This window comes from Ceratotherium simum, chromosome 29, assembly GCF_057802395.1.
Source record: "Ceratotherium simum simum isolate JZ-2026a chromosome 29, ASM5780239v1, whole genome shotgun sequence".
In the NCBI taxonomy this organism is placed as follows: domain Eukaryota; kingdom Metazoa; phylum Chordata; class Mammalia; order Perissodactyla; family Rhinocerotidae; genus Ceratotherium; species Ceratotherium simum.
Window position 1 is genome coordinate 3,092,322 of NC_141928.1, and position 27,050 is coordinate 3,119,371.

Sequence of the window (27,050 nt, forward strand, 5' to 3'; positions counted from 1 at the left end):
CTGGTTGTCCCCAGAGGGCACACTCGGACCTGAGTGACTGCAGCAGGCCACGCTGGTTCAATGGACATGGAGGCACCCCGTCACGGGGGCCCTGGGGCAGATGGGGACCCCCAGGAAGTCAGGGCAGCCTCAGGGGACACACTTGCCTCCTGCATTCAAGGAGGATCCATGACGGCTTCTCCTAAGGTCTCAGGCCAGCCTGACCTTGACACGATGTCCCCTCCACAGGCTGAGGGTGACGAGGCCCGGGGACCCCGCAGGCAAGCAGTCCCGACCCCCTCCATCTGTTGCCAGTGCCCGCGCCCCCAGAGCCTCGCAGTTCAGAGCTCTGCTTTAGTCCTTGCTGCCCAGTTTACATGGCGTCAGGGCCGCCCAGAGCCAACTGTTGCAACAGTCGGTGGCTGGAGTCGAGCTCCCTGGTCCCACCGACCTCAGAACCCAGGTGACTGGCTCTAAGAAGACTAGACATCCTCCTAGAATCAGGGAGCAATGCCAGTCGCCGTCTTGCTCACGAGTGCACAGAACACAACTGCTTGTCTCCACCCCCGGGAAGGAGCAGACGCGTGGAGGAATCCCAGCCCACGGAACCGTGACCCCCCAGGCGAGAGAAGGCAGAGAATGCAGCCACTCCATAGGGCTGTGGAGCACATGAGCGGGCGAGGCCAGCGTGCACGGACGTGGAGGCTCACCCGTGTCTGCCCCGAGCTGGGGACAGGCGGACACGTCCCCGCAAAGGCTCCCAGATACCTGCTCAGCCTCGGCCACTGAGCACTCGCGACCCAGACCCACCCGGCCTGCGAGGGGGGCCCCCCTGTGGCTTCAGGGAATCCAGGCGGCCCCCTGGGGAGGAACCGGGGACCCTCTAGTGATGGGAATAGGTCACCTGATGTGGGCTCCCCTCCGAACTAAGAGACGTGTATAGGTGTGTGTGCTCAATGCAGGCCACCCCACCCCGGCCTTGCTGTGGCCACTGGACCACACCACCCCTTCCTCTGCAGCTGCCCAGCAGACACAGGCGTCTAAAATGCAGCTGGACACTGCTGCTCCCCGGGAGACGGGCATCAAAGCAGAAAGGAGGACAGGTGGGTGCTCGTTCAGAGGTTTCCAAGAGAGACAGGAACAGAGAGGCTGTGTCATTTCATCAGCACACGACACCATACCACACTGACGATCTGAAAGTCATACTACACTGACAATCTATAAGAATGTCCCCCGACAGCCTGTGCTGACTCAATACTTCGGGACCTGCAGAAGGGACTCCATGGAAATTCCTGCTTAACTCATTCCAAAGTAACCTCCAGTTTTGTCCAGCTCTAACGAGGCGACAGTTATATATGGACCCCTTGCTACTACACAAGCTAATTACGACCAGAAGCCCTTGCAAGAGCCATTTAAACTCTTTGACAGTCTAATCAAGTTACTAATTTGAGAGCTTAGGAAAAATGTAGGCTTAAAAAATAATTCCCTATCTTACTGTTCAGGAATTCATACTAGATCTCCAATAATTAGCCAGTATTCTGAGATCCTAGGATATTTCTTCCCACAAGATAATCCAAGAGGAAGGAGGGAATAAAGACCTAAATTCCAGTGCCTTTGCTGTGCTGATGACCCTGAACTGGGTGACAGGGATCAGATTAAACTAAATGTCAGCAACGGGCTACAGAGTCCCTCCAAGGCAGGACGCCTGATCTTCCCAGCGCAGGCTTTGAATGTGACAACATTGTGCTCATGTGGCACAGTGGGCGTTTCTTCTAAGCGCACAGTCACCACGCTCTTGGGCATTCAGCTTCTTGGAGACTTTCCCTGGACCCAGCACCCCCGTCTCTCTAGCACAGGAATTCTAAACTGGAGACACGGGGCAGAAAGCCGGCGACTTCCAGGCAAGATGCAAGTGAGCATTCAGGGGGCGACTCTAAAAGATACATTCACCCCAAAGGCTGAGAAACGCCCCTCTGGATGCATGGGAAAATGAAGCCCAGTAGTTCTTGGCCGGGACTAAACCAGGGAGCCCCAGAGGGACCTCGGTCTGTAAGGATGAGTCTGATATTACCGAGGCCGGACATCTGCAACGCAGCGGGATTCGGCACCTGAAGGCGGGCTCTTGAAGAGGCCCTGAAGGGACTCGGTGCCCTGAGTGATCTCATCAGCCTAAAAAGACGTTCTTGGAATGAAGTGACTGAGCCTCTCTCGGGGACAAACTTTTAGAAGCCCTGATGGGTTTCAAGGAAGGCTGGGAAACAGCTGGGGTGACGCACAGAGCTGTGGGTGAAAGGTCCGAGGAAGCAGAACCACAGGCCCTGAGGGTGTCCTTCAGGGATCCCATGGGGCCGTGGGAGAAAAGAGACGCCATTACTGGTCAAAAGACTGCCCGACTCTGGGCTCAAGGTCACGGTTACATCGAGGTCACCAAAAAGATGGTGCACAGTCTTCTAATAATCGCAAAACATCTCTAAGGTGAGTTCGTCTGCCCAAGGTCCCCTGGTCCCTTTCTGATCTGAATCAGAAAGGAGCTCCTTTAAGGCAGCGGGGGAGGTTATCAATCACGGGCCTACTGACCCCTGTCCACATAAGCCCAGGGGGTTTTGTTGACTCTGGGCGGGGAGGAGGGAGTGTCACGTACTGCCCCACGGCCAGGTGACAGAGCCAACCTGGACGCTGCATCTTAGCAGCTAACATCGCTTCCTACTCTGGGTGCATAATTGAAAGCAGAGATCTGGCGCCTGGCAATCGATTCTCATTATAACCCTGCGCTCTCTTGCTGGGAGCCGTGATGTTTGAGTCATGTGTCTCTTAATGTCACTGCCCCCAATTAAGCTTCTCTCTGGCAGCCCTTCCTTTCCCGTGACCCTGAGGTTTCTCTTAACCGCGTCACCAGGGAACCATCCACCTCCTTGCTGCTTCTGGAGTCCTGGCAGCCCGTCTACAGCCGGAGGTACACCTGCCTGGGGAAGCAATGGGAACAGACGAGCCTCACGCACCCACCTTTGGTGGTGGATGGTGATGGCTGCTGGGGTTCTGTTTTCACTATAATGAGATCAAACCAGGCTCATTAGACGGGCTTCCTGGAAAACCAAGCGTGTTTCTCCCACCACGCATGCTCTGGCACTGCTCCTGGCTGGGGGCGGGAGGTGGAGCCGTACCCACCACCCAGAACACACACGCGTGGCTCTTACCAGGGTACAGCTGCTTGGTGGGTGCACTGAGCTGGGCATCTTTCGTGACTCTGTAGGCAACATCCGGGCCTTTGGAAGATCGCCGCGTTGCACAAAAACCTGTTGTCTTTGTTATTCCGTCAGGCAAGTTTTGAAAATCTAGAACCTTCAGGAGATCTGCTGGCTGAGCTGAAATGACAAAAAGAGGTGCAGGGTTAGCCACAGAGAGGAAAGGAGCAGCCCAGGGCACAGGCTCAGGAGCACCCCGGAGGGCTTGGATGAAACGGAAACCAACCCCCCCACTCCCTCCCCCCAACCTCGCACCACGGCAAATTTCTGCCCCTCAGAACATGCTGAGGACCTGCTCAGAAACCGGGTGCTTGGCAGAGGCAGGTGGCCCACTTTAGAGAAATGCACATGCCCAGTTCAGCAGAGCCATGTTCCCCACCCAGTTCCCGCAGACAGCCACACACCGGGAGCAAATCCTTGCTTGCTCCGCCGCTGACGGCCTCCCCTTCCTGATTCTGCACTTACACTGCTCCTTCCTCCCACGGCCTCAACCGGCAAGAGCTGTACAAGCCCCAGCTCCCAGACACGCCCTCTCATTAGTGTCCCAGGAAGACCGACCCCAACCTAGCCCCTAAGCCGAAAGGCTGTGGAAGACCCCTCTGCTGACGAAGCAGCCTTACGGAGGGCGGTCTTAGGGAGTGCGACAGACTGACAGCTCCTGAGATCTCTTACACAACTTCGAGAGTGCTGGCACCTCGTGAGTGACTAGGAAGGGAACAGCAGGGGTGCTGCTGGTGGATTCTATGCCCCATCGCTATCCCATTAAAATGCAACTTTCCCATAACCGTTCACAGCAAATATCGAGTTCCCTTTGCCCCAGAAGACCCACGCCTTCAGGGCAAGACAGTGCAGAACCGTGGACCGGGAGCAGCAGGTCCTCGCATCCATTCTGGAAAGTTCCTGACCCCCCATCCAGGGGCTCCGCAGAGAAGGGCAGAGAAGCTGGCGACCGACTGAAGCCAGGGTATTCGCTGGAGGGCTCAGCAGATCCCCAAACGCAAAAGATGGCCTCCATGTGCCGCGGCTCCCTCCCTCACATCACCAAGAGCCCAGACCTCCAGGCTGTGACCACAGGCTTGGGATCCGCCCGCCTGCCCTCCACCAGGCCGGTTTCGTGTGAAAAGTTCAGTTTATGCTACTACAAACAAGAAGCCCCTGGGAGTCCAGGCAAAGAAAATAAACTCAAAGTTGGAGTCGAAGTGACAGGTCAAAGGAGGCAGCTGGGGTGCTGCCCTGGGGGGTTGGGGAACCCAACAGCCCGTGGCTGCCTGCAGGAGTGGGCGCAGGTCAAGCTGGCTATGGCCTCTTCGCTAGGGCACATGGGCCCTACCTGGCCAGAGCACAACACCGCCCGGTCCCAGGAGGTTGGTTCAGGGGTGGGCATGTGACTAGGCCAGGCCAATGAAGCTCCATCCTAGGGCTTCTTCCTCTGGGAAAGAGGAATCGTCTCTGCTCTGCTGGCTCCATAGTCCACAGCATGGACTCTGAACCTGGAGCTGCAGGCAACCATCTCCCAGGGCTGTGGGAGTGCCTGTCCAAGAATGCAGAGGGACAGACTCCCACCACACTGTTTGGGCTCCTGGATCAAGCTGTGCCTGAAGGTGGCCCACCTACAGGAGCCAATAAGTGTCCTTATGCTCATGCCAATTTGGGTTATATTCTGACCCCTGCTGCTAAAAAAAGCCCGTGCCCACTGCCGGGTGCACCAACAGGACAGACACAAGCCTGCCCCTTGGTCTCTGGCCCTCCTTAACTAGTCCGGTTCCCGGCTCATCAGCCTCCCTCCCCAGAGAGGATATTAAATGCCTGGGACTCGTTCAGAGGAAAGTCCCAGTCTTGTAACAATGGTGGAAGGTTTGGAGGTGAGAAAGGACCCCAGTGCAAGTCTCCCTTCTGCTGGTTTCTGAGGAATCCTGCAGCCAGCTGCTGCACCCAGAGCTCAGCACAACGGTCGGAGAGGTAGGGCCAGGCGGCCGTGCGGCCTCACTGCCTGTCCAGCAAGCCCCTAACAAGAGAGCCGCCCAGACTGAGGCCCTGTCCCGGGCAGGCCTGGAGGGGAGCAGGTGCCGGGCGAGGGCGTTCAGGGCGGGCATCGTGGACAGTGCCACAGGAGGTGCCGATGGCGCGCTCTGGCCACCCCGGTGCAATGAGCCGGGAGCGAGGGAAAGAGCAGCCTGGTCCAGGCTCCGAGGAGAACGGGGCTGGAGGGAAGAGATGCTGCTCTTCTCTACCGCGAAGCACATGCCCCGCCCACAGTTCCCTGCGAGGCCACACTACCCAGCATCCAGAGTCCCAGGGGCCCTGCCTCCAGCGGGTCCTTTCTACCACTTGCTTAGCTGCAGCCCTCTGTCGCTTCCATCGAGAGGCCAGAAACACGAGGGGTGAGGATTTCCCGCCTCTTTACGGAAACCATGAGGAAGGGCAGAGGGAGGGGCAGCGTAGGGACCCAGGGCACTCTCGGTCCAGGCTGGCCTCTGCTCCTGAACAGAGTCGCTGCCTCTCGTGGTCTCTGATGTTCCCGGGTAGCTGCTCGGCACGGGCACCCCGCCGATCTAGCCCCCCACAGCCCTCGAGGGACTCTTGTCTACTTGACTTCAGAAGCAGAGCCGGGCGGAGGCACCCGGCACGGCCCCAGGCCTGGACTCGGCCCGTGGGAAGAGATGGCCGTGCCAGCCGCCGGCTCACCTGCCACAGTGATACAGCGCCGAGCGCTGGCTCATCCCTGAGCTTCGGTTCCAAGATGGGCGGCGGCCAGGGGAGGGATCAAAGATCCCGCCTGGGGTTTCCAGGACTCATATCCCAGTGGCCGTGGAGCTCCACCCCGCTGCGCCGGCCTGCAGCCCTGTTTTCTCGATTGCTGACCGGGAGCGCTGTTTCCCAGGAGCCTCGGGGACGTGTTTACCGATCTCTGTTGCAACAAGTTGAAACGGCCACCAGACCTTTCCAGGCCCAACGCCGGCCAGAAGCTCCCTGTGCCAGAGCTAAAAAAATATTTTTAAGTTTCATAAAAGGTGTGGGAAGGGCCCGAGAGAGTCTGGCAGGACAGGACTTGTGTGGACTTTCCTTCCCGTCCTCACGGGAGCCCTCCCTTCAAGGGCACTTTCTCGAGAAGCCAGGCCCAGTTGCCCCATCAGGATGAGAACTCCGCTGGGAAACAGTGCCAGGTTTGGGGACAGGTGGTGTGGGTTTGAGCCCAGCGTCACCCGACTAGGGAGAAGATCTTGGGGTCACTTCCCCTGCGAGGCCAGTGAGAGAAGCGAAGAGTGCCCCAGCCCAGTGCCGGGCAGCTCGGAGCTCCACAAAGAGCTTGTCCTTCTTGTTCCTTCCTCCTCGATGGCTGAGCTGAGAACATCCTGTCGGCTCCCTCGGGGCTCCCCGTGAATCCCGGGTGCTCAGCGAAGACAGAAAAGGAATTGACCGCGTGGCCTCCGCACCCAACCAGGGGCCACTCTTTGTCTCTGAGAACCACAGGTGCTGTAGACAAGGCCACTCGAAGCCTGGCTGCTTCCACGTCCCACTGGCCGTGACCGGGATCACCACGGGGTATGAGTGGAGGCCCGGGAGCAGCAGGCACACCCGCCTCAGCTCACTCAGGCTCCGGCCCGCCCTCCTGCTCTGCGGAGCCTGGGAAGCTGAGAAGGACTTTCCCAGATCCCTTTACAGAAAGGACTCGGGATGCAAATGAGGTCCCACCACCCGGAGTCTCCTGGGGCTGGGAGGGGAGAGGGAGGCTCTGGCTCCGCCTGCAGGTCTGGGACCAGCGTCTCGGGGACCGGCAGCATTCACCACAGCGGCTTCTTGAAGTCTGGGTGGCAGCTCACGATGGTGGTGCAACGGCGAGTGGGGGGCTTTGGGACCCCACCACTCCAGACCCGGAATAAGGGAGCCCCACATCACCTAGGGGCCTGCCACCCCTCATTTCACAGCTGCAGGACACGAGGCACCAGAGCAGCCATCGGACGGCTGCAGCGCACAGCATGCAGGGGACCCTCACGGCCCCACCACCAGTGGCCTAATGTGCCCCAGCGTGTGGACCCGAGATGGTGGGACTGACTCCACGCCATGAGCCCCGAGGACATGGCACACAGCCCTGCAAGAAGGATCAACCTCAGAAGCCCGCCTGCCCGTGACACAGCGGGGCAGCGTCCCTGTGCCTCCCCTCCAGGACCAGGATAGCTCTTGGGGTGGGCTCAGCACCCAGCACCCACGAGAGCCACAGAGGGAATGAGCTGGCTGCTTTTAGCAGGGATTTAAACTGGTTCCTCATGGTCAGCCGGCATCCGCACACCCTCCTTGGTGGTGCTCAGAGCAAGGAAGAGGTGACGGTGGCAGAGGTGCCAGCCTGTCCGGCCTGGAGGGCCCACCTCAGGCTCAGCAGCCCTTTCTTTGCAGGTGGAACCCCTCGTGGAAGAACGCTTCTCTGCACAGCCTGCTTCCAGGAGGCGAACAGAGCGAGGGCCTGGGGTCACCATCTTCATCTACGAAGGACGCGTGATCAGAATGGAATTAGAATGCTCCCACTGGGCACCGCCGACCCGCTGTCCGGCCCCAGGGCACAGGGGCGTGCAGGGAGGGGGACCCTCACCAAGTGCTGATGCCAGTGTCTCCTCTCCCCAGCCCTCCCCAACCCTTGTGGCCTGGTGCCAGGGGCCAGGGCACTTCAGCCTGAAAGACCCACCTGAGTGCCAAGGCCTCAGGGGAGGGGTGCACTTCCAGGGTTTAATTATTCACCCCCAGGTCCCAGCAGCCAGCAGGAACTGATGGAGAAGGGGCACCAAACAGCAGCAGGAGAGGGGCGGAGCCACCCAGGTGGATGGGGCTTAGTCATCAGCTGTGCCCAGAGCCCCGCTGGTACAGGAGGCTGAATACACTGGGCACTCAGCCACGTGTGTTGAACAACTGAGTGAGCGAACCCAAGCTCTTACATCTGACAGGCAGGGGCAGGGAGGAAAGGACACTTTGAGTACTGCTGCTGCTTCTGTAAATAAAAGCACCACCCCACCTTGGCATGCTGCCCTACAGTCACGGTGTCACCCGGGACTAACTCTCGGAGCACGCCAAGCTGAGAGCAGAGGAGACTGCCTTTCCACCGGCCCCAGGAAGGACCTGGGTCTAGGGCCCTAAGACAGTCACGCCTCCTGCACGAGGGCGTGCTAGGGCTCGTGTCGGGGCTTTTGCGGAATTCCACTCCTGTTTGCTTTTCTCTAAATGAACTACGCATATTCTTAACCACTTGCTACTGGTAAAGACACCTTTGACGTCGGGGTATGTGTCCGTGCCAGACGGCGTGCTGGGGCATTATTCCCTCCACCCTAGCAGTTCGGGTCGGGGGGTCTATCAGAACCTGCGCTCTGGGTCTCAGAATCCGTAACGTGCCTGTGGATTGCACCAGGTCACACATGACCAGAGTCCCACGGGAGGTGACCTTTCCCTCAATCCCTCGAGGCCTGGTGTCCCCTTAAGCTCGAGCAGTGCCCAGGGCTACTCCACAATCAAGAAGTGCTTCTCACGGTGCTGTTTCGTCTACCTGAGATCTCCAGGGCCCCGGGCCCTTCTCAGATAACAGGCTCTCGCCAGCCCCCGGCTGCGGGGAGGGCAAGGTGGAGGCACTAACATCGCCTTTGTCTCATTAGGGGGTGAGTGTCAGCCCTGTCCCCCAACAGTGGCTGCTCAGAGCCTCTGGGGAACTGTGCTGGTCTGGGCCCAGTCCACCTCTGCCCCATTGTCACCTGCACGGCCCCCGTCCACACACCTGCCTTCACCACTAAGGGAAGGCCGTGGCTCTCTTAACACACGCACAGAACACTCAAGACCGCGGGTTCCAGGCAGCGCTGCTGGGTGAGGTGAGTCCCCAGCACCCAGCAGGAAGGATGCTGAGACCTCCTGCGGGGACTCAGTGGCCACGTTGGGATCCCCAGGCCTCCCCCACCCTCGAGCTCCATGGCCCGTCCTCCAAACGTCCAGCCCAACACTTACACCAGCCCTGCAGACACTGGGCCCAGGGCCAAACCCTGCCAAGCCTCTGTGGGCTGCAGAATGACAGAATGGTTCGCGTTGGCGGCGGGGGAAGCAAAAGGAGTTTTTTGCTCCACCCAAAGTCAACATCATTATCTTCAAGAGAAAATATAGAGCCATCTAAATAACGACCACGGTTTAAGTCTTCAAAATTATCAGAATTGTCTAATTTTAGAGCTAGAAGGGGTCCTAAGTAACATCAAGGCTAACGACCCTTATTCTGAAAGAGGGAAATGCATGGAGAAGGGGAGTGACCATCTCAAGATCACACAGCAAGCTGGTGCAGAGCTGGGGCCGGAACAGAGCCATCCTCAGCTTCTATCCACCCCAGTCCCGAACGTCTTTCCACTCGGCACAGGCAGATGAAAGATGGAGCTAACGACAGGGTGCCGAAACCCCGGCAGAGCGTCCGCCTCCCGACCCACGGCCCGGTACCCTCACTGTTCTCGTGGCTTTGTTGTTCCGTAAGTACAGACATCACCTTCCCTGTGCAGCGTCCATCTGCTTCACTGCGCTGTAAACCTCAGGAGGGCAGGGGCCTGGCCTGGCATGTTGCTGCTGAGCCTCTGGGCCCACAGTGGCCTGGCATCCGGCGGACACTCACGGTAATTGTCCTGAACGCTGCGTTCTCCATGTCCGGAGAGCGCCCAGCACGGGTCCCCGTGGAAGGACACCTGCTCTATGGCCATCCTTCCTAGTTCCCTGGAAGCAAAAAGATCCACAGCTCGTGGATCAGTGGGCAGGGCCAGCGAGGGGGGCTCCCCTCGCCTGGGGCTGAGGCCCCTCCACACCAGCCCGCCCTGCAGAGCACGGGCCCCAGCCGCGAGGTTGGCCCAGCAGGTTGGAAAACAAACAGGCCGTTTTGGAGGCTCCGACTGAAATTCTTCTTCAATGAGCAAACTATGGGAACAAAGCAAAGAGGCCTGGATGGAAAATGTGCTGAGGGCCTCGAAGCAGGGCAGGCAGCGAGAGGGAGGCAGAAGGCCTTCCACCTCCCCCAACTGGGGCTCACCCCAGGGCTGTCATGGGGGGCAGACACTCTGGGCCTGTCGCCAGGCTCATGTCCACATTGGGAAAATGGGGTTCCCTGTGCCCACCTAAAACCACCCTCCAACACTCTTCAGCGGCATCCATCCCCAGAACCTCCAACTCCTCTGCCGACATCAAGGCCCCACTCTCACCCGCCCCCATGCCCCCAGTCCTGCCTAGGAGGCTGCACCTCACGGCCATCTCCTCACCGATGCCACGGTGTTACACGGTCCACAAGAAGAGCGCCCCTGGGATTGTGCAGTGCATAGCGCAACCGCCCTGCTCCAGCCCCTGGGGACCCAGCACATGGCCTTAGCGCCCTGGGCCCCACTTGGGCATGGCGCAGCAGAGACCGGCGGTTTTGGAGCTGAACAATGCTGGACTCGAGCCTGGCTCTGCCCGCCGTGCGCTGTGGGCAGTGGAGGACCACACGCGGGAATGGAGCTGAGGGGCCTGTCTGGCGGGGAGCCCACATCCGGATGGAGCTCGCTGGCCTCACCCCTCCACCCCGCAAGCTCAAACCCGCCCGCCTCTCTGCATCATCCCTGACCACCTGTCGGTCTCTGTCGTTTCACGGGGATGAGGAACCGCCAGCTGGGGGGCTCAGAAACACTGGGCTTTGTCAGGTGCTTCTGGTCCACTTCTCAATTTCTAAAGAAGAGCTGAGGACCCACCACCACGGCTTCTGGTGGATGATTTTACTGAAGGAAACAGCTCCATTGTTCTCATCACATTCGTTAGTATGTGATTATTTGTGCAAATCATTTGTGTAGCATCCATCTCCTTGATCACACTGCCAATGCCACCAGGGCAGGCCCAGCTGACTCGGCCACGGCCGCACGCTCGGGGGGCACTGGAAAGCACCAGGGTTCAGCGGACTCAGCTCTGACCCCAGATCCCCCAGGTAGGAGCCCCACGACCCTGGGCCAAGTGGGTTCCATCCCGGAGCCTCCCTGTCACCATCTGTGAAAGGGACACACTGCAAGGAGCAGCCGGCACTGGGAGGGCGGCCGACACGAGTCTAGGGCACGGCCTGGCGTGTGGCAGCATCAGCTCGCCTGCACCCAGCCTGAGATCCGACCAGAGGACAACACTGGGCACCTCCCCAGTGCCCCCACAACCACCCCCACAGCGAGAGCAGGGACTTTGGGGTGCAGGACGAGGCCCCAGCGATTGCACCCTCCATGAGAAAACAAGGAGGCCCAGAGACAGAAAGAAGAATGGGCTAACCTTGCTCCTCATCGTGACATCGTGGCAGCGTTTTAAGGATGCCTAGCAGGCAAGGCGAGAGGAAGAACGAACTAAGAGCTGGTTAGAACTGAGAGCCTGAAAGGTACTTCAGACAGCAGAAAGCACAGAGCTCCCCTCCCAGCCCAGCCTCGGCAGCCTCTGAGGCAGAAACCCCAGAGTTCTGTTCCATGAGCAGGAACGCCCGCACAGACCACATGCCCCCCACCCAGCAGGGGAGAGACGCTGACCACCCTGTCCCTGCTCCACCCTCCAGGGCCTGTTAAGTCCTGGGCCCACTTGGGGAAAAGCAGGCATTTCAGGGGCTGCCCAGTCATCAGGGCTCTCAGCCCCTGCTCCTTCACCGGGCCAGGCCAGCCTTCGCCTTCCAGCAAAGCCGATTTCATTTTGTTTACGCTGCCCTTGTCTGCCCTGGAGGGTGTGAGCCCCCGTGCATCACTCCAGCTGTCGTCACAGCCTCACGGCAGGAAACAGGGATCTCTTCCCTGTCCACAGGAGTGAGCATCAGCTGGGGGTGATGACAGCCAGGTGCAAGCAGGCTCTGGAAGGCGGCCGGAGAGCAGCAGTGGAGAGAGACCGGCACAGCCAGGGACGCAAGCCGCTTAACGGGGCTGGCACCGCCTGATAGCCCTGCCCCAAGGGATCTCCCAGTGGATGACCCGCTGGGGCTACCATCCAGTGCAACAAGCCTACGGGGGGCAGCTGAGGCCCCGAGCACCCACTGTGTGCCTACACGCCCTGGGGGGACAGCTGAGGCCCCAAGCACCCGTTGTGTGCCTACACGCCCGGGGGGGACAGCTAAGGCCCCAAGCACCCACTGTGTGCCTACACGCCCGGGGGGGGGGCAGCTAAGGCCCTAAGAACCCACTGTGTGCCTACACGCCCTGTGGGGGGGGCAGCTAAGGCCCCAAGAACCCACTGTGCACCTACATGCCCTGGGGGGTCAGCTGAGGCCCCGAGCACCCACTGTGCGCCTACATGCCCTCGGGGGGCAGCTGAGGCCCCGAGCACCCACTGTGGGCCTACACGTCCTGGTAGCTTACAGAGTAGGCACCTTCCTTTGTAGACGAGGAAACACGGGCTGCGAGAGGTAAGTCGCCCAAGGTCCTAGTGAGATTCAGCAGTGGTTCAGCCCCAAAGTCTTCCTTCTTTCCCTTAAACCATGAGGCGGATTGATGGTAGAACACTTCCCACAACATCAGCAGTTAAATCGCTGCAGAGCTCACTCTCCTTCCCATTCCAGGGAAAAGCAGAATTGTTCTGGATGTTAAGGACCTTGGGAAGGCCTTGGGTGGAGAAAAGATCCTCAACATCTGAGCTACAGGGATTAGACAGAACCTCAAAACCCCAGGCTAACGGAAGAATGACAGGTCTGAAGATGTCTCTCCTGTCATGCTTTACATAACATCAAAATACTGTTCTGAACGTTGACTGAGAAAGCATCCAGCATGGTCCTCTTGTTTTCACCGTCTCTTCAAAGTGCCACACAGGATACTCAGTAAACACTCAGGGAAGGATGGACACATGGGCACATGGATGAGTTAAATGGAAGAATGGAGAGTTGGATGGGTGGATGGGTGGGTGGAAGGATGGATGGATGGATGGATGGATGGACGGATGGACGGACAGACGGACGGACGGACGGATGGATGGACGGATGGAGGAATGGATAGATGGATGGATGGATGGATGGATGGATGGATGGATGGACGGAAGGATGGATGGATGTGTGGATGGATGGATGGATGCATGGATGTGTGGGTGGATGGATGGATGGATGGAGAGATGGGCGGATGGACAGAGGGATGGATGGATAGATGGATGGATGGATGGACAAATGGAAGAAAGAATAGAATGACAGAAGATTAATGAAAGGAGGGCAAAAAGGAAGGATGAATGAAGAATGACCTTATGGATAGACAGACGGATGAGTGAGTGAAGGAAGGAAGGAATGCCATCATCTTGAAGATTCAGTTGATAAACTTTAATTTCTCAAAGATTTAGATACCAACCATTCACCTGACCATTTCCCGGCCCTGGGCGGCCTCCCTCTCCTTTTGGACCGGAGAGCGAAACCCTGTGTTATGAGTGTGTCTTCTTCCATGGCAACCACCTCCTCGAGCAGAGGCAAACTGCCCTCGGGCTCAGCACCTTTGAGGGGGGCCTGCCTGGGTGTAACCTGTGGGGTGTGCGCAGGGGCTCGGACGTTCTCAGTGTTCCGTGTCCTGCTGGGGAGTGAGGCAGTTCAGGATGACCCACAGAGGGGACTTGCTGCCCAGCCCTCATCACCAGCAGGGGTCTGGTGAAAGGTGCTGGTGGACTCCATCCCAAGTCCCAGATCTGGGGGTTGGAAAGCAGCATTGATCGTCCACTCCTCGTCCCCATCCAGCCCGATGGCTCTCCTTTCCTGGCCAGAAAGTCAAGAGCTCTGAGAAGCTTTGACAGCGTCACTGGTGGGAGATTTTATGGTGACATTTCAGCTGCGGCGGGTAGGAAGGCACCGCCCTATTAAGAACATGATGTTAGGAGTGAGGGGCTGCAGTGGGGAGGTAACTCTTCCGGTCCACAGGTTCAAAGGTGGGACGGGTCTGAAACTTGCTCCCCCGAGCTGTGACCACCCATCATCCCCCTCTTGTTGACACTGACCTGAGGGTCTGGACACCTGGCACCTCCACCTCACCCCCACACCACGGCCAAATGCAAGCCAGGTGCCCTTGTAGGACTCAAACACATGTGTGTGCCACCACCCAGCCTGAGGACACCTACAGTCCAGCCTGGCGACCCCTCCAAATGAGCAGATAACCCTCAACACGCACACACCATCACTTGCAAGTAAGTCATGCTGCCCACAATGACTCCCACGAGGGACGGGTTGACGTGGGCAGAGCACATGAGAAGGAGTTCTGCAGGAGGAATGGAGAGAAAGACAGGGGTGTCAGGAGCTTACGGAAGCCCCACTGGGCTGTCTGGGGCCACGCAGGGAACATTCCAGGCTCAGGTGATCCACCCACCCAGCAGGGCAGCATGAGGAGGTCCCGGTCAGGGTGGAGCCAGGCCACACAGAGGCCCCCACCGTCCCTACCACTGCAGGTGCTACGGACCAGACTAGGACTCTACACTGAGAACTGGGAGGAAGTGTCTCAGCTGAAGGACAAGGAAACCTTCTAATCGGCCCCTGAGAAGTAAGGGGCGTGTCCAACTTCTCCCTGTCTCCCCTTAGCACCTTATTCCTCTCTTTGGTCATCGCTGCTTTCCACCTGTCCTTACAGAAACAAATGGCCATATATGTCCCTCTCCCCCCACCATTCCTCAAAGGGTCATGAACAGAACAGAACACGACAGGGACATTAATCCCCCCGCCGACTGCCAAGATGGCGCCAGGCAGAGGAGGTGGGCCAGGCGGTGTGCACACAGGCGCTGCCTGCGGGAGCCCTGCCAGGAGCAGACCCCGCAGGCGTGAGGAGGAGCCCGATCATCAATCTCAGTTTCCTCGGAAGTAATATGTCTCCTTGTTCTGCAGGAAAGGGGCAGGCATGGCACCAGGCGCCAGGTTCCACCGTGCTAGGCCCGGCTATGCTTGCACGGGCAGCCTCCGCATGGCCCCACCTGCTTCCAGGAGGCCCAGAGGGTGGGCTGGTGGCCATCGGGCCAGTTGGGGTCACCCTGGCAGAGGGCCCTCACATCCAGGGCCTCGCCCAGGCCCGGCACCCAGGGAGTACTCAGGGATCTGTGCTAAGGGGGTAGTGAGGGCGTGACACGATTACAGAACTGGGCCGGCTTCGGTGCAGACTCCAAAACGGCTTCTTGAAAGGGACAAGCAGCACTAGTCACTCAGGCCTGAGCTGCTCGGGGGCTTCACCCATTCAGCATGCGCTCATTCAGCAACGTTCTACCGAGCGCCCACTGTGTGCCAAGCACATGTCAAAGGTCCACACCATTTCTGGACTGACCCTCCCGTCATTCCAGAGTCCAAGCAAGGCCCCGGCTGCACTTCCAGCTGGCGGGTCCCCTCCCCACCCCGGAGGTGCGTGGGCTCCCTGCATGTGTTGGCGGAGTCCTCAAGACGCCGAGCCAAACAGACCGACATGCTCGATGGAACCAGGAAAGCATACCCCCAAACCGACAGCAGCTCCAGTGCCCTGGGCCTCAGTTTCCCTGCTGTAAAGGCTGCATGATAACAGGGCCTGCCTCTCTCCTGGGGAGCTGTGCATGGCAGCTAAAATGAGCAGCACTGATGGCATTGGAGGCTCAGGCTCCTTCCCTGCCTCGAGAGTTATTATGACAAGTCAAAGTGGCGTCCAAGGGGACCTCTTTGTTTAATGAAGCTTGAGGAGAGCAAGGGGCCTCACCATAAATTGTGATGGGCCTCTGCTTCCTCTGCGTCACCCTAGCACCCCACCACAGCCTGCCCCGCCATGCCCTTCCCCGCACCAGACGGGCAGGAGGTGCTCCTGGGGACCTGCCATTTCCCTGACAGGCTGTGAGCTCCTTGAGAGAAAGGACAAGTGTTACCCTTAATCAGAGCAGAAGGAGAGAGCTCAGCCCAGACCATACGCTCGGTACAGCTGCCGAAGGAACCAACCATTGAATACAACCAACCAACAAACATATGAAGGAAATGCGCGTTCTGTGGACTCAAGGCAAATGCCAGTGGGAGAGGAAACCTTCCAGAGGGGCAATTTTGCAGCAGCCCAATTAGCATTCGTACACACGCTGACCCGGCATCCGCCCTGTAGGGCCGAATCCTGCAGAAAGGCTTGTACACAAGGACGTCCAAGGCAGTGCCGTTTGTACAGCAAAGAACCGGACACGAGGTAACTGCCCATCGATGGAGAGCTGGTGAAATAAACAAAGCTGTGTCTCTGACATACTCTGCAGAGGCTGGACAGGAAGGGGTGGATCTCGACGGCCTGACACGGAAAGACAGCCAAGACAGCAAGTCACAGAAACATGCATAGAGCACCGTCCCTTTATGTTAAATAAATAAAGGATGTCTGTGTTATCCGGAACCACGTCCTGTGAACGCGCACACGAAGATGCCCAGAACAATGCCAGCCACACATTGAGGGGGTTATGTCTGGGAAGGGGCTGAGAACTGGGAGAATGGTGAAGGGGAATGTCAGCTCGTCTCTCTACCTACCTCTACTTCTGAAAAATGCCACAAGTATACATCCACATAAAACTTGCATAATTTTATTAACAACCAAAAAAACCCAAAACACATTTTTTAAGTGTGGCAGTTTAAAAATGGCCACAAATTCTTTACAAGTGGCCATCAAGAGGCAGTATCTCTGTCCCCTCCCTTTAGTCAAGGTGGGCTCTGTGACCATGTGACCAATAGAATATGATTAAAGTGATGCCTGCCAGCTCACGGATCTAGGCTTTAAGAAACTGGTAGGTTCTACTTCCTGTGTCTCTTAGAAGACTCTTTCTTAGAACCAGACACCATGCTGTGAGGAAGCCCAAGCCCTTGGAGGGTCCCATGTGAAGAGAGACCCAAGCTCCCAGCCAACAGTCGAGATTGAGCACCCAGCCAACAACCAGGACCAACTGGCAGCCATGCGGGAAAACCACCTTGGAAATGGACCTTCCTGGTGCCCAGGGAGCAGACAAATGGTCCCTGCCACGCCCTGCCCCAAATGCAGATTCACAAGCAAACTAAGATGGCTAAAGTAAAAACTTGCTGTTGTCTTAAAAAGTAAGTTTTGGGGTGTCTGTTATGCAGCAATAGGGAACCACAACAGAAAGCAAGCAACGAACAAGGAGAGACTTGTAACAGAAATACACATGATATATACAATATATATATGAAACTCATGACTAAAAAAGGAGGGGACGAATTAATAATGCTCAATGTCACTAGCAGCTGAAGAAATGCAAATTAAATCAAGACTCCTTTGTGTCCCATTAAACTAGCAAAATATTGTTTTTACGTACCAAATTCTGGCAAGGATGCAAATGCTCAGTACAGACGGGAGTCTACACTGACACCTTTCTAGGAGACAACGTGATATTTGGGACTGAAAGTCTTAAAAGAATTCATTCCCTTTATCTGTCTACGGGAATTTACCTCTAACACTGAGTTACAGATAAGTATAAACACTTAATCAAAGATGCTCACCACAAAATTAGGTACACCAAAAACTTGGAAACAATGTTAACGATCCAACCTGGGAGGATTGAATATATTATGGCGCAGCTCTATAATGCAATACCATACAGCCATCAATTTGTATTTAATATTATATTAATATCAGTTAATGTTATTAACATTTAATTAAGTGATCGTTAATATTAATAATAAAGGGATATCTAATCATATGGGGAAACGCTCATGAATTTTTTTGTTTATTTTGTTAGTTTTGGAGGTATAATTTACATACAGTAAAATTCACTCTTTTTAAGTTCAATGAGTTTTGACAAATGGATGGTCCTGTAACCACCACCACAGTCAAGACAGAGAACACTTCCATCACCTCGGGAAGTTCCCTCACGTCCCTCTCCCCACCCCCTGGCCTCTGACAACACTGGTCTTTTTTCTGTCCCTATGGTTTTGCCTTTTCTCCAATGTCACATAAATGGAATCACATCATATATGGCCTTTTCTGTCTGCTTCTTTCACTTAACATAATGCTTTTGTACTCACATTGTTCCATGTATTCATTCTCTTTTTATTGCTGAGTAGTATTCCATCATACGGATGCACCACAATCTGTTTATCCATCTACCAGCTGATGGACACTTGAGTTGTTTCAGGTTGAGGTGATAAAGTGACCTATGAACAGTCACATATATGTCTTTGTCTAGACATGTTTTTAATTCTCTTGGGTAAATACCTAGGAGCAGAATTGCTGGGTCCTATGATAAGCATATGGTTAACTTTATAAAATCCTGCCAAACTGTTTTCCAAAATGGCTGCACCAGTTTGCCTTTCCATCAGTAATGCACGAGGTCTCCACATCCTCACCAACGCTTGTGTGTGTACTGGTATCTCTTTGGTTTTAGTTTGTATTTCCCTGATGACTAAGGCATCTTTCCATATGCATACTGGCCATTCATACATCTTTTTTGGTGAAATGTCTGTCCAACTCTTTTGCCCAGTTTTAAACTGGGTCATCTGCCTTGTCACTGTTGAATTACAATATTCCTTTATATATTCTAGAAAAAGTGTTTATCAGATATGTGCCTTGCAAATATTTTATTCCAATCTGTGGTTTCCCTTTCCGTTTTCTTAACAGTGTCTTTTGAAGAGCAGAAATTTTTAATTCGATGAAGTCCTATTTATCAACTTGTTTATACTTTTTTTAAATTTCAAAAAAATCAAAGAAATTTTTGCCTAACTCATGGTCATAAAATGGATTTTCTTTTTTGTTTTATTCTTTACAGTTTTAAATCTTACCTTTAGGTCTATGATCCATCCTAAGTTTTATATATGATTTGAATTAAGGGTCCAGATTTATTTTTTTCAAATAGATGTCTAGTCCCAGCATCATGTGTTGATAAAGATTGTACTTTGAATTATTTTGACAGTAATTACAAAGCCAGTACTTCGAATAAAGACTGTTCCATTGAATTATCTTAGCACCAGTGTCGAATATCAAGTGATCATATATGTGTGAGTTTCTTCATGGACTCTAGTCCGTTCCATTGGTCTACATGTCTATCTTTATGTCAACACCGTAATGCCTTGATCAATGTAGCTTTATAGTTAAGTCCTAAAATCACACAGCATGAGTCCTCCAATATTCTTCTTTTTCAAAATTGGTTTGGTTATTTTAGGTCCTTTGTATTGCCATGTAAATTTCAGAATTATCTTGTCAATGTCTATTTAAAAAAAAAAAAGCCTGCTGGGATTTTAATTAGCATTGCACTAACTCTGTTGATCAATTTTGGGGAAAATGATATCTTAACAATATGAAGTCTTCTTGTCCATGAAAATGGTATACCTCTCCATTTCTTTAGATTGTCTTTAATATCTTGAAGTCATACTTTGTAATTTTTCAGTGTGCAGGTATTTTGTTAAATATATCTCTACTTAGAGATTTCATATTTTTGATGCTAGGGGAATGGCCTTTTGAATTTCTATTTCCAATTGCTCATTGCTACTATCTAGAAATACAACAGATTTTTGTATGCTGACTTTGACTCCTGTGGCCATGCTAAACTTACTTATTAGTTCTGGAAGCTTTTTTGTAAATTCCTTTGAATTTTTAACATAGACAATCCTGTGGTCTGCAAATAAAGACAGTTTTACTTCATCCTTCCCAATCTACACATCTTCTATTTCCTTTTCTTGCCTTATCACATTGGCAAGGATTGCCAGACAATATTGACTAGGAGTGGTGAGAGCAGACACCCTTGTCTTGCTCCTGATCTTAGAGGGGAAGGCTTTCAGTACGTAGATTTTAAACAGATGTGCTTTATCAGATTGAGGATGTTCTCTTTCACTGCTAGTTTACTGAGATTTACTCATCATATTTTAAGTTTAAAACTATTACAAAGTAGCATATGATCCCTATTTTGTAAATACAGACATAGAACGAACACAGGGAAATAAATACATCAAAGTGTTCAATTAGTAATCTACTTGGCTGCACTTAATAGAAAATATCATCAGCATCACGGTCTAAACAAATAAGGGATTATGATTAACTTTTATTTTCTACTTTATACTTTTTAGTAGCTTTTAACATTTCTATGATGGACTTGTATTGCTCTTATAACAAATTAATGGGATAATAAATGCCAACTAATGTCCAGCAGGAAATGGCACCATATAATTAAATTACTGTTCCCTCTCTGTGTCTACCTAAAACTGCAAGACAGTCACAGGTCTTCCGGTCTTTGCCTTGATAGTGGGCAATTTTTAACTGGTCTTTACAAAGCAAAATGGCGTTCAGACCTGTCAGGAATGTCTACATTTCCCAGTCTGACACTGGAAGTGGGCCACCCACACCATGAGTCCTCACAGGGCCCCTTGGTAAGGCACGAGCCCGGTTCACCCTTGCCCTTTTGGACTGAAATGTGGACAAAAGGCACATGTGTCTGCTGGTGCATTGTTCCTCCAGCAACAGCATTGGCTGGTAATTGCCTTGAAATTCTCGTCAGGAAAGACAGCTTTAGAAATGGAAGGAAATTGGCCTCTAGAGATGTTTCATACCTATAAATGTCATGAAGCAAACAACACGATAAAGTTAAAAGGAATATTTCCTGTTACAAATTAAAGCCACTGCCTTTCCCATCAACCCCTCCACACACCCGCCCTAGCACATGGTTCCTCATAGAGCCCCGAATGGAACTGCTCTCAGAGCACAGGCCACGGAATGATCCTGGTGTAGCTTCATTGGTTCTATGTACTCGTCTGAAACTATTTTATTCAGTTATGTGATTCAAGTAAAAAACTATTGCACTGGGTCACTCTGACCTCTGGAGGAATATGTTACTTTACTTCCCCCAGGACATGAAGGCATTTTTCAATTACTAGAGCTATGCAAATTTTCAAAACACTCTAACTATGACTCAAAACCAGCTACGTGGACACTAAATGAGCACATAATATAGTCTGTGCAACAACTATAGAAACCCCCCCGAAGGACGCACCACAAACCGGTGGCAGAACTCGGAACCCACTTCCCCAGTGTACACCACCAGTCCCGGCTGAATTCCCTGGACCCCACACTTGGTGGGTTAATGAAGTCAAGTTTCACAGTCTCCCCCGGGGTAGACAGCTACAGACTCTCCAGGTTACACACACACAGGCTCAGAAACCTCAGTCAGCTCTCTTGGAAGTGGGTGAAGTACAAGGAGCCCATTTTTGCTACTGGAAAATTCATCAACAAGAATCCATCCTGCGGCCCCAGACTAGCTGGGGAGGCTGCTGCCCAAAAGTAAAAGCAGGCCCTTCCCTTCAGACCGCGGTCCTCACCACAGCCCAGGCCAGCCCTCTCTCCCGCCCATCTCTGTCGCACTCCAGACACTAACTCCACCCCACTATCTCACTGCTGCTGCAATGTAGGCCCCAAGCATACTCATTGGATGTGACCGTCTAGGTGGGGAGAAGACCCCACAATGAGCAGGGTCCTGATACCACTCTCTGCTCAAACAGCCACAGCAGGGGCTCCGCAAATGCTCAGATGGCCCAAGATAGGGACGGAAGGGCAAGGGAGACAGTCAGCATCTACTCATTGGCAACTAGGTTCTGGAAGAGTCCCTTATGTTTTCTGACTAAGAGGGAGGAGGGATTAAAGCTCTGAATACCCGTGAGTTATAACCCTTATTAATAATCCAACTTCTTACAATAACCTTGTGGGTAGGAAGTGCTGCTCCATTCTCCAGATGAGGAAGCTGGAGCGAGCCTAGAGGCCCAAGTGACCTGGGACGAGCCACAGGCCCAGGAATGGCCACGCCAGGTCCCAAGCATTAAATAACAGCTCTTCTGCCTCCCGGGAGTAGAAGGGAGGAAGTGACTGGCTTACAGCGGGTGGGTAGCCCCAGTTCTGTCATCCGGGGTCCACGTGGGTTCAGTACCCAAGGATAACACTGGCCAGGGCAGAGTAGCTCGGGCACTAATTGCCCACTGGTGGCTGGAATGTAATTCTGCAATGAAAGGGCTTTAAAACGTTCCTGTGCTCTACCACTGTGAGTCAACGTCTAGAAATCCACCCTGAGGACACAGTCAGAGAAGGAGAAAGGATTCACCAGAAAGATGTTCATCCGAGTGTTATTTATAACAGCAAACGATTGGAAAGAACCCAACTCCAACCAGAGAGGGGCAGTGAAGTAAACCCTAACGCAAGCACACAACAGGATGCTCGGCAGCCATGAAGACATTCACAGAGAGTTTGCAACGACCTGGGGAACGGCTGTGTCCGCGCTGGACACAACTCTGCTTCAATGCACACGCTCAGCCATGTAAAGAGAACAATGGGAAGAAAGTGCTGTCGTGTGAATGTTTGTGCCCCCCGCAATTCATATGTTGAAATCCTAACCCCCAAAGACGATGGCTCCAGAGAGCTCCCTAGCCCCTTCCACCACGTGAGCACACAGCGAGAAGGCGCCGGCTAGGATCCAGAAAAAGGGTCCTTCCCCAACCATGCTGGTGTCTTGAACTTGGACTTCCAGTTTCCAGAACTATGAGCAGTAAATTTCTGTTGTTTATAAGCCAGCCAGTCTGTGGTATTTTGTTACAGCAGCCCAAACAGATTAACACAGAAAGGAAAAAGGCACTTCTACGTTTTCCAAATTTGCTATAATGAGTATGCTTTACTTTTACAGTCAAGAAAAGTTGACAAAGGTATTTGGAGAATTAGCAGAATCTCTGAATCAATAACCGAAAATCCTGGAACACGTAGACTCTCCACCTCCCAGTTCCCAGGATGGAGTTTATCTTCTCTTTTACTGCCAACTGGAACGGTTTCATTGCTTCTGCCCACCTGCCATGTCCCACCTCTGCTGAGAGCCCTGGTTTACCTCCCACGTCCCCAGCGACCCCAGAGCCATCGGCCTCCCTCCTCTCTTAACCCCTAAAACACAGTTAGCACCTCATTATTATCCCAACTGCACTGTCTGCTGCTGCAGCAACTGGATTTATCCTGTCTCACAGTTCAAGCCAACAAACGCAGCATGAGAATCTAGCTGTGCCTGGTACTCCACTCAGCACTGCAGAAGCTTAAGTGAGTCAGCCATTCCTTGCCCTCTAGGAGCTCTAGTGTAGAGAGTGGAGGTCTGGGGTGGTCATACATCACGCTGAGGCAAAAATGGAAAGTGGTACGGTAGAAGGGGCAGCCCAGTGCTGTGATGGAAGAATGGATGGATCGGTGGGTGGATAGATTTATGGGCTGGATCAAAAACGGATGGATGGATGGATGGATGGGTGGTGGGTAACTGGATGGATTTATGGCTTAGATGGATAGGTGGGTGATTGAATAGGTATATGGTATGGACGGATGGATGGATGGGTGGATGAGTGGGTGGATTAATGGTATGGATGAATAGGTGGATAGATGGGTGAGTGGGTAAGTAGAAGCATGGATGGATTTATGGTCTGGATCAATGGGTGAACAGATGGATGAATGGACAGTTGGATAGACAGTTAGATGGTTGGATGGATGGATGGATGGATGGATAGGTAGATGGGTAGGTGAGTATACGGATGGATGGAGGACAGACGGATGGATAGAGAGATAGGCAGATTAACAGTATGGATGGACACTTGGATGGATGAGTAGATAAAGACAACAGTACACCTTTACCACTTTAAACTGAATTAAAGGCACCCAAGGCCTCATCTCTTGCCACTTTCTCTCTCCTGCCCCCCTACTCATGCTATGTTCCAGTCAAACTAAACCCCGCATTCAAAGACCAAGATCACACAGCGTCAGGCCTTTGCACACTCAGTTTCCTATATTTGGAATCCTCTTGTTCCCTTAACCTCCACTCCTGGTGAATCGCTACTCATCTGTAGACCTCAGCTTAGACAATGTTACCTTTGAGAAAGACGTCCTTAAGCCCCCATGCTGGATCGGCGGCCCTCCTCGGTGCTCACTCTTATAGTATTAGATCGAAACATGTGAAAAGCCTGTTGGAACATTTTGGCCCACAAAATGGCAATTTCACATGGTTCAACCAAACAGACCTACCACACACTCCTACGACTGTCCCATCCCACCAGGACGCAGGACTCGAGGGCAGGGGCCTATCCATCCTCTAGTTTCCGGCATTGGCACTGTGATTAACTCAACATGCCTAGCACACCCATAACACAATCAGATGAAGGAGTGAAGGAGTGGATCTCAGCTCCTTTCCCCGTCTCCAGCTCTGTGTTCCAACAGGACAGACCAGCTCCCCTGGGAGGAAGAACAGTGGCTGAAGTTTAGGGGGAAAGTTCACATTCCAGCAGGGACCTCGTGGAAAAAAGACACGAAGGGCCCTAGGGAACTGGGGACTTCAGTTTCTTTTCTAGGACAGAGGAATCTCGTTGTCCCTCGACCTCACAAAGCCCCCTCCCCTGACTGTCAACACCTGAGGTCCTCCAGATGAGGCACCCTCAAAGCCTCATGTCTGGGCTGGCTTCCCGGGAGGCAGGGCGCCTCTGAGCAGAGAATCAGCAGGCAAGGGAGACCGGAAGGAGCCCTGTGACTGGGAACTGCAGAAAGGGACAAGCCTAGTGACAGCAGGTGAGGGAGCACGGGAAGATGATGCAGGGTCCTGAGTGACCACCGAGCCAGGATAGTGCTCACGGAGTCGGAGGTCACAGGGCCGCACACACCACCACACTACCACACAGAGCCCCAGTGCCACAGCACAGAACCTTTCCCATGTAAAAGTTGTCACATCCGTGGCCCCTCGTTCTTTCCCACCAACCCCCTAAGAGGCCCCAGATGCAAACCTTTCTGCAGCCCCTGGTCCTAAGAATTCCCGGTGCCCTGCTGAGCAGCGTCTGCAGGACGATCTGTGGGCAGGCGCCATTCATGGCATGGACACTGCTCCCTGCACAGAAGGCACAACGCGTGAGCGTTTAGTCCACGGTGGGCATCGAGTAACACACAAGGCACCGGCCCTCAGTGGTGTGCTGTGCTGGGGAAGTCATGCAAACCGGGCTGAACCCGGGACCCCCATTCTCAACCGTGTGGTTCTGGGTGATTTCCTTCATGTTCCTCATTTATAAAATGAACTCACTATCAGCACCTACTTCAAAGGATTAAAACAGACAATGTTTACAGGGCTCTGCCCCAACTTGCTGCGTGACTCTAGGTGAGGTATGTACCGGCCTCAGTTTCCCGACCTGTAAAATGAGTGGATGGGGGTCACTGAGGACAATTTCAGTTCCGAAAATCTATAAGTGCATGTTCCTGTCTTCAAAGGATCGCTGAATGATACATCCGGCCGGTCCCTTCCGGAATTGGTCTTCTTTCTTTTCTTTTCTTTCTTTTGGACCACAAACTTTTTAAATTGACTAAGTCATCCCAGCCAAAAGCAGCCGCCTGCCAGCAGGAATGGCACGCAGGTCCCAGAGCAGCCAACCCACACGTCCTTGGCTCACCTCTCTGCTATCTACACACCTGCCCACCTTCCAACCAACCCAAGTGTTTGAACAAGCCACTCACCCAATTCAAAAGGTGCCTTTTGAGAGAACTGCACCCCCATGCACCCAGCTGCCACTCTACAGAAAACCGTGAGTCCCAATTTTTGTGCATCCTTCCTTATTATCTGTGCATATACAAGCCTAGATTTATGTGTCTTTTTTCTTTTAATAGAGATGGACTCATACGATGAGAAACATTCTTTATCTTGCTTGTCTTTACTTAACATACCTTGGAGATGGATCCATTTCAGTAACACAAAGTCACATAAACCCCATTCTTCGAGCGGCTGCGCTGTGTTCTCTTCTGTAGCCGCACAGTCACTTATGTAAGCGGCTCTCTTGACGGACATTTGGTGTTTCAATCCTTTGCTCTCCCAGACAGTGCTACATGACTGCTCTTGTACACAGGTGTCTGCACACACGTGAGTGTACCGACGGGAAACATTCCGAGACGCGGAGCTGGCAGGTCAACGAGTACGTGCATTTTAATCTTTTGATAGATCCTGCAAATGCCTCTCCCGGAAGGGCAGTCCACGAGAACGCCCACTTCCCCTCACTCGGCCAGCAGAGCACGTTCTCACGTCTGTTCCTCGTCCACCTGGCCGGGTCACAGGTGGTGCCTCCCGGGGCTCACCTGCATTCCTTTCCTGCGAGTCAGGTTAAAGATCTTCTCACACGTTTGAAGCTATTTCTGTTTTCTTTTCCAGGAACTAGCCAAGTCTTTGGTCCGTTTTTTTGGTTTGGTCCCTGACCTTTTCTTATTGGTTTGTAGGAGTTCTTTGACTATGACAGCATATCCATCCCTTTTCTGACATATATTTTCATATTCTCTTCTTCTGGTGATTGGTTGTTTTGTGGTTTTGTTTTGGCCAGAGGGAAAGTCTCGACTTTTATGGAGTAGGATTTTTTTCTTTTCTAACTTCTGGGGTTTATGTCATACCGAGAGTGGCCTTCCCATCCCAAGATCATAAAACCCAGTCTCCCATGTTTTCTTCTGGTAGTTTTATGGTTTCATTTTTCATGTTTACGTCTGTGATCCATCTGGAATGCACTCTGGTGCAGGAGTGAGGCAGGAGCCAACCGCCTTCTCCCAGATGGCTTCCTCATTACTCCAGCCCATGTCTGTGACTAATCCTTTCTTTCCCAGCCAACGTGAAATGCCGTCTTTATCAGACCCCACATGCCCGGGGGTGCCATGCCTTAAAAGTCAGAGAGCAATGGCTACGTGCCCCTTCATGTCCCACATGGAGGAGGTCCTGCTGCTCACCCAGCCCCCCAAGACGTTCTCCTTCCACAGGAGCAGCCCAGAACGGCCAGCGCACGTGCCCATGGTGGAAGCAGCTCATGACGAGACAGCATGTTCCCTCAATGTGTGGTCACTTATGGTATCAAAGAAATGGGAAACGACCCAAGTGCCCAACAACAGGGGACACTTTAAGTGAATTAGGCTTTTT

At 53.4% G+C, this 27,050-nt stretch overlaps 1 protein-coding gene across 3 annotated transcripts in view; it reads right to left on the reverse strand.

Moving 5' to 3' along the window:
* Nucleotides 1-27,050, reverse strand: part of COL5A1 (collagen type V alpha 1 chain) — a 172,514-nt gene that overhangs the window by 127,800 nt on the left and 17,664 nt on the right. For all 3 annotated transcript variants that reach the window (XM_087418824.1, XM_087418823.1, XM_087418822.1), the window contains exon 2: nucleotides 3,174-3,341. In XM_087418824.1, coding sequence (XP_087274950.1) covers nucleotides 3,174-3,341 — 168 coding nt within the window. The remainder of the gene's footprint in view (nucleotides 1-3,173; nucleotides 3,342-27,050) is intronic.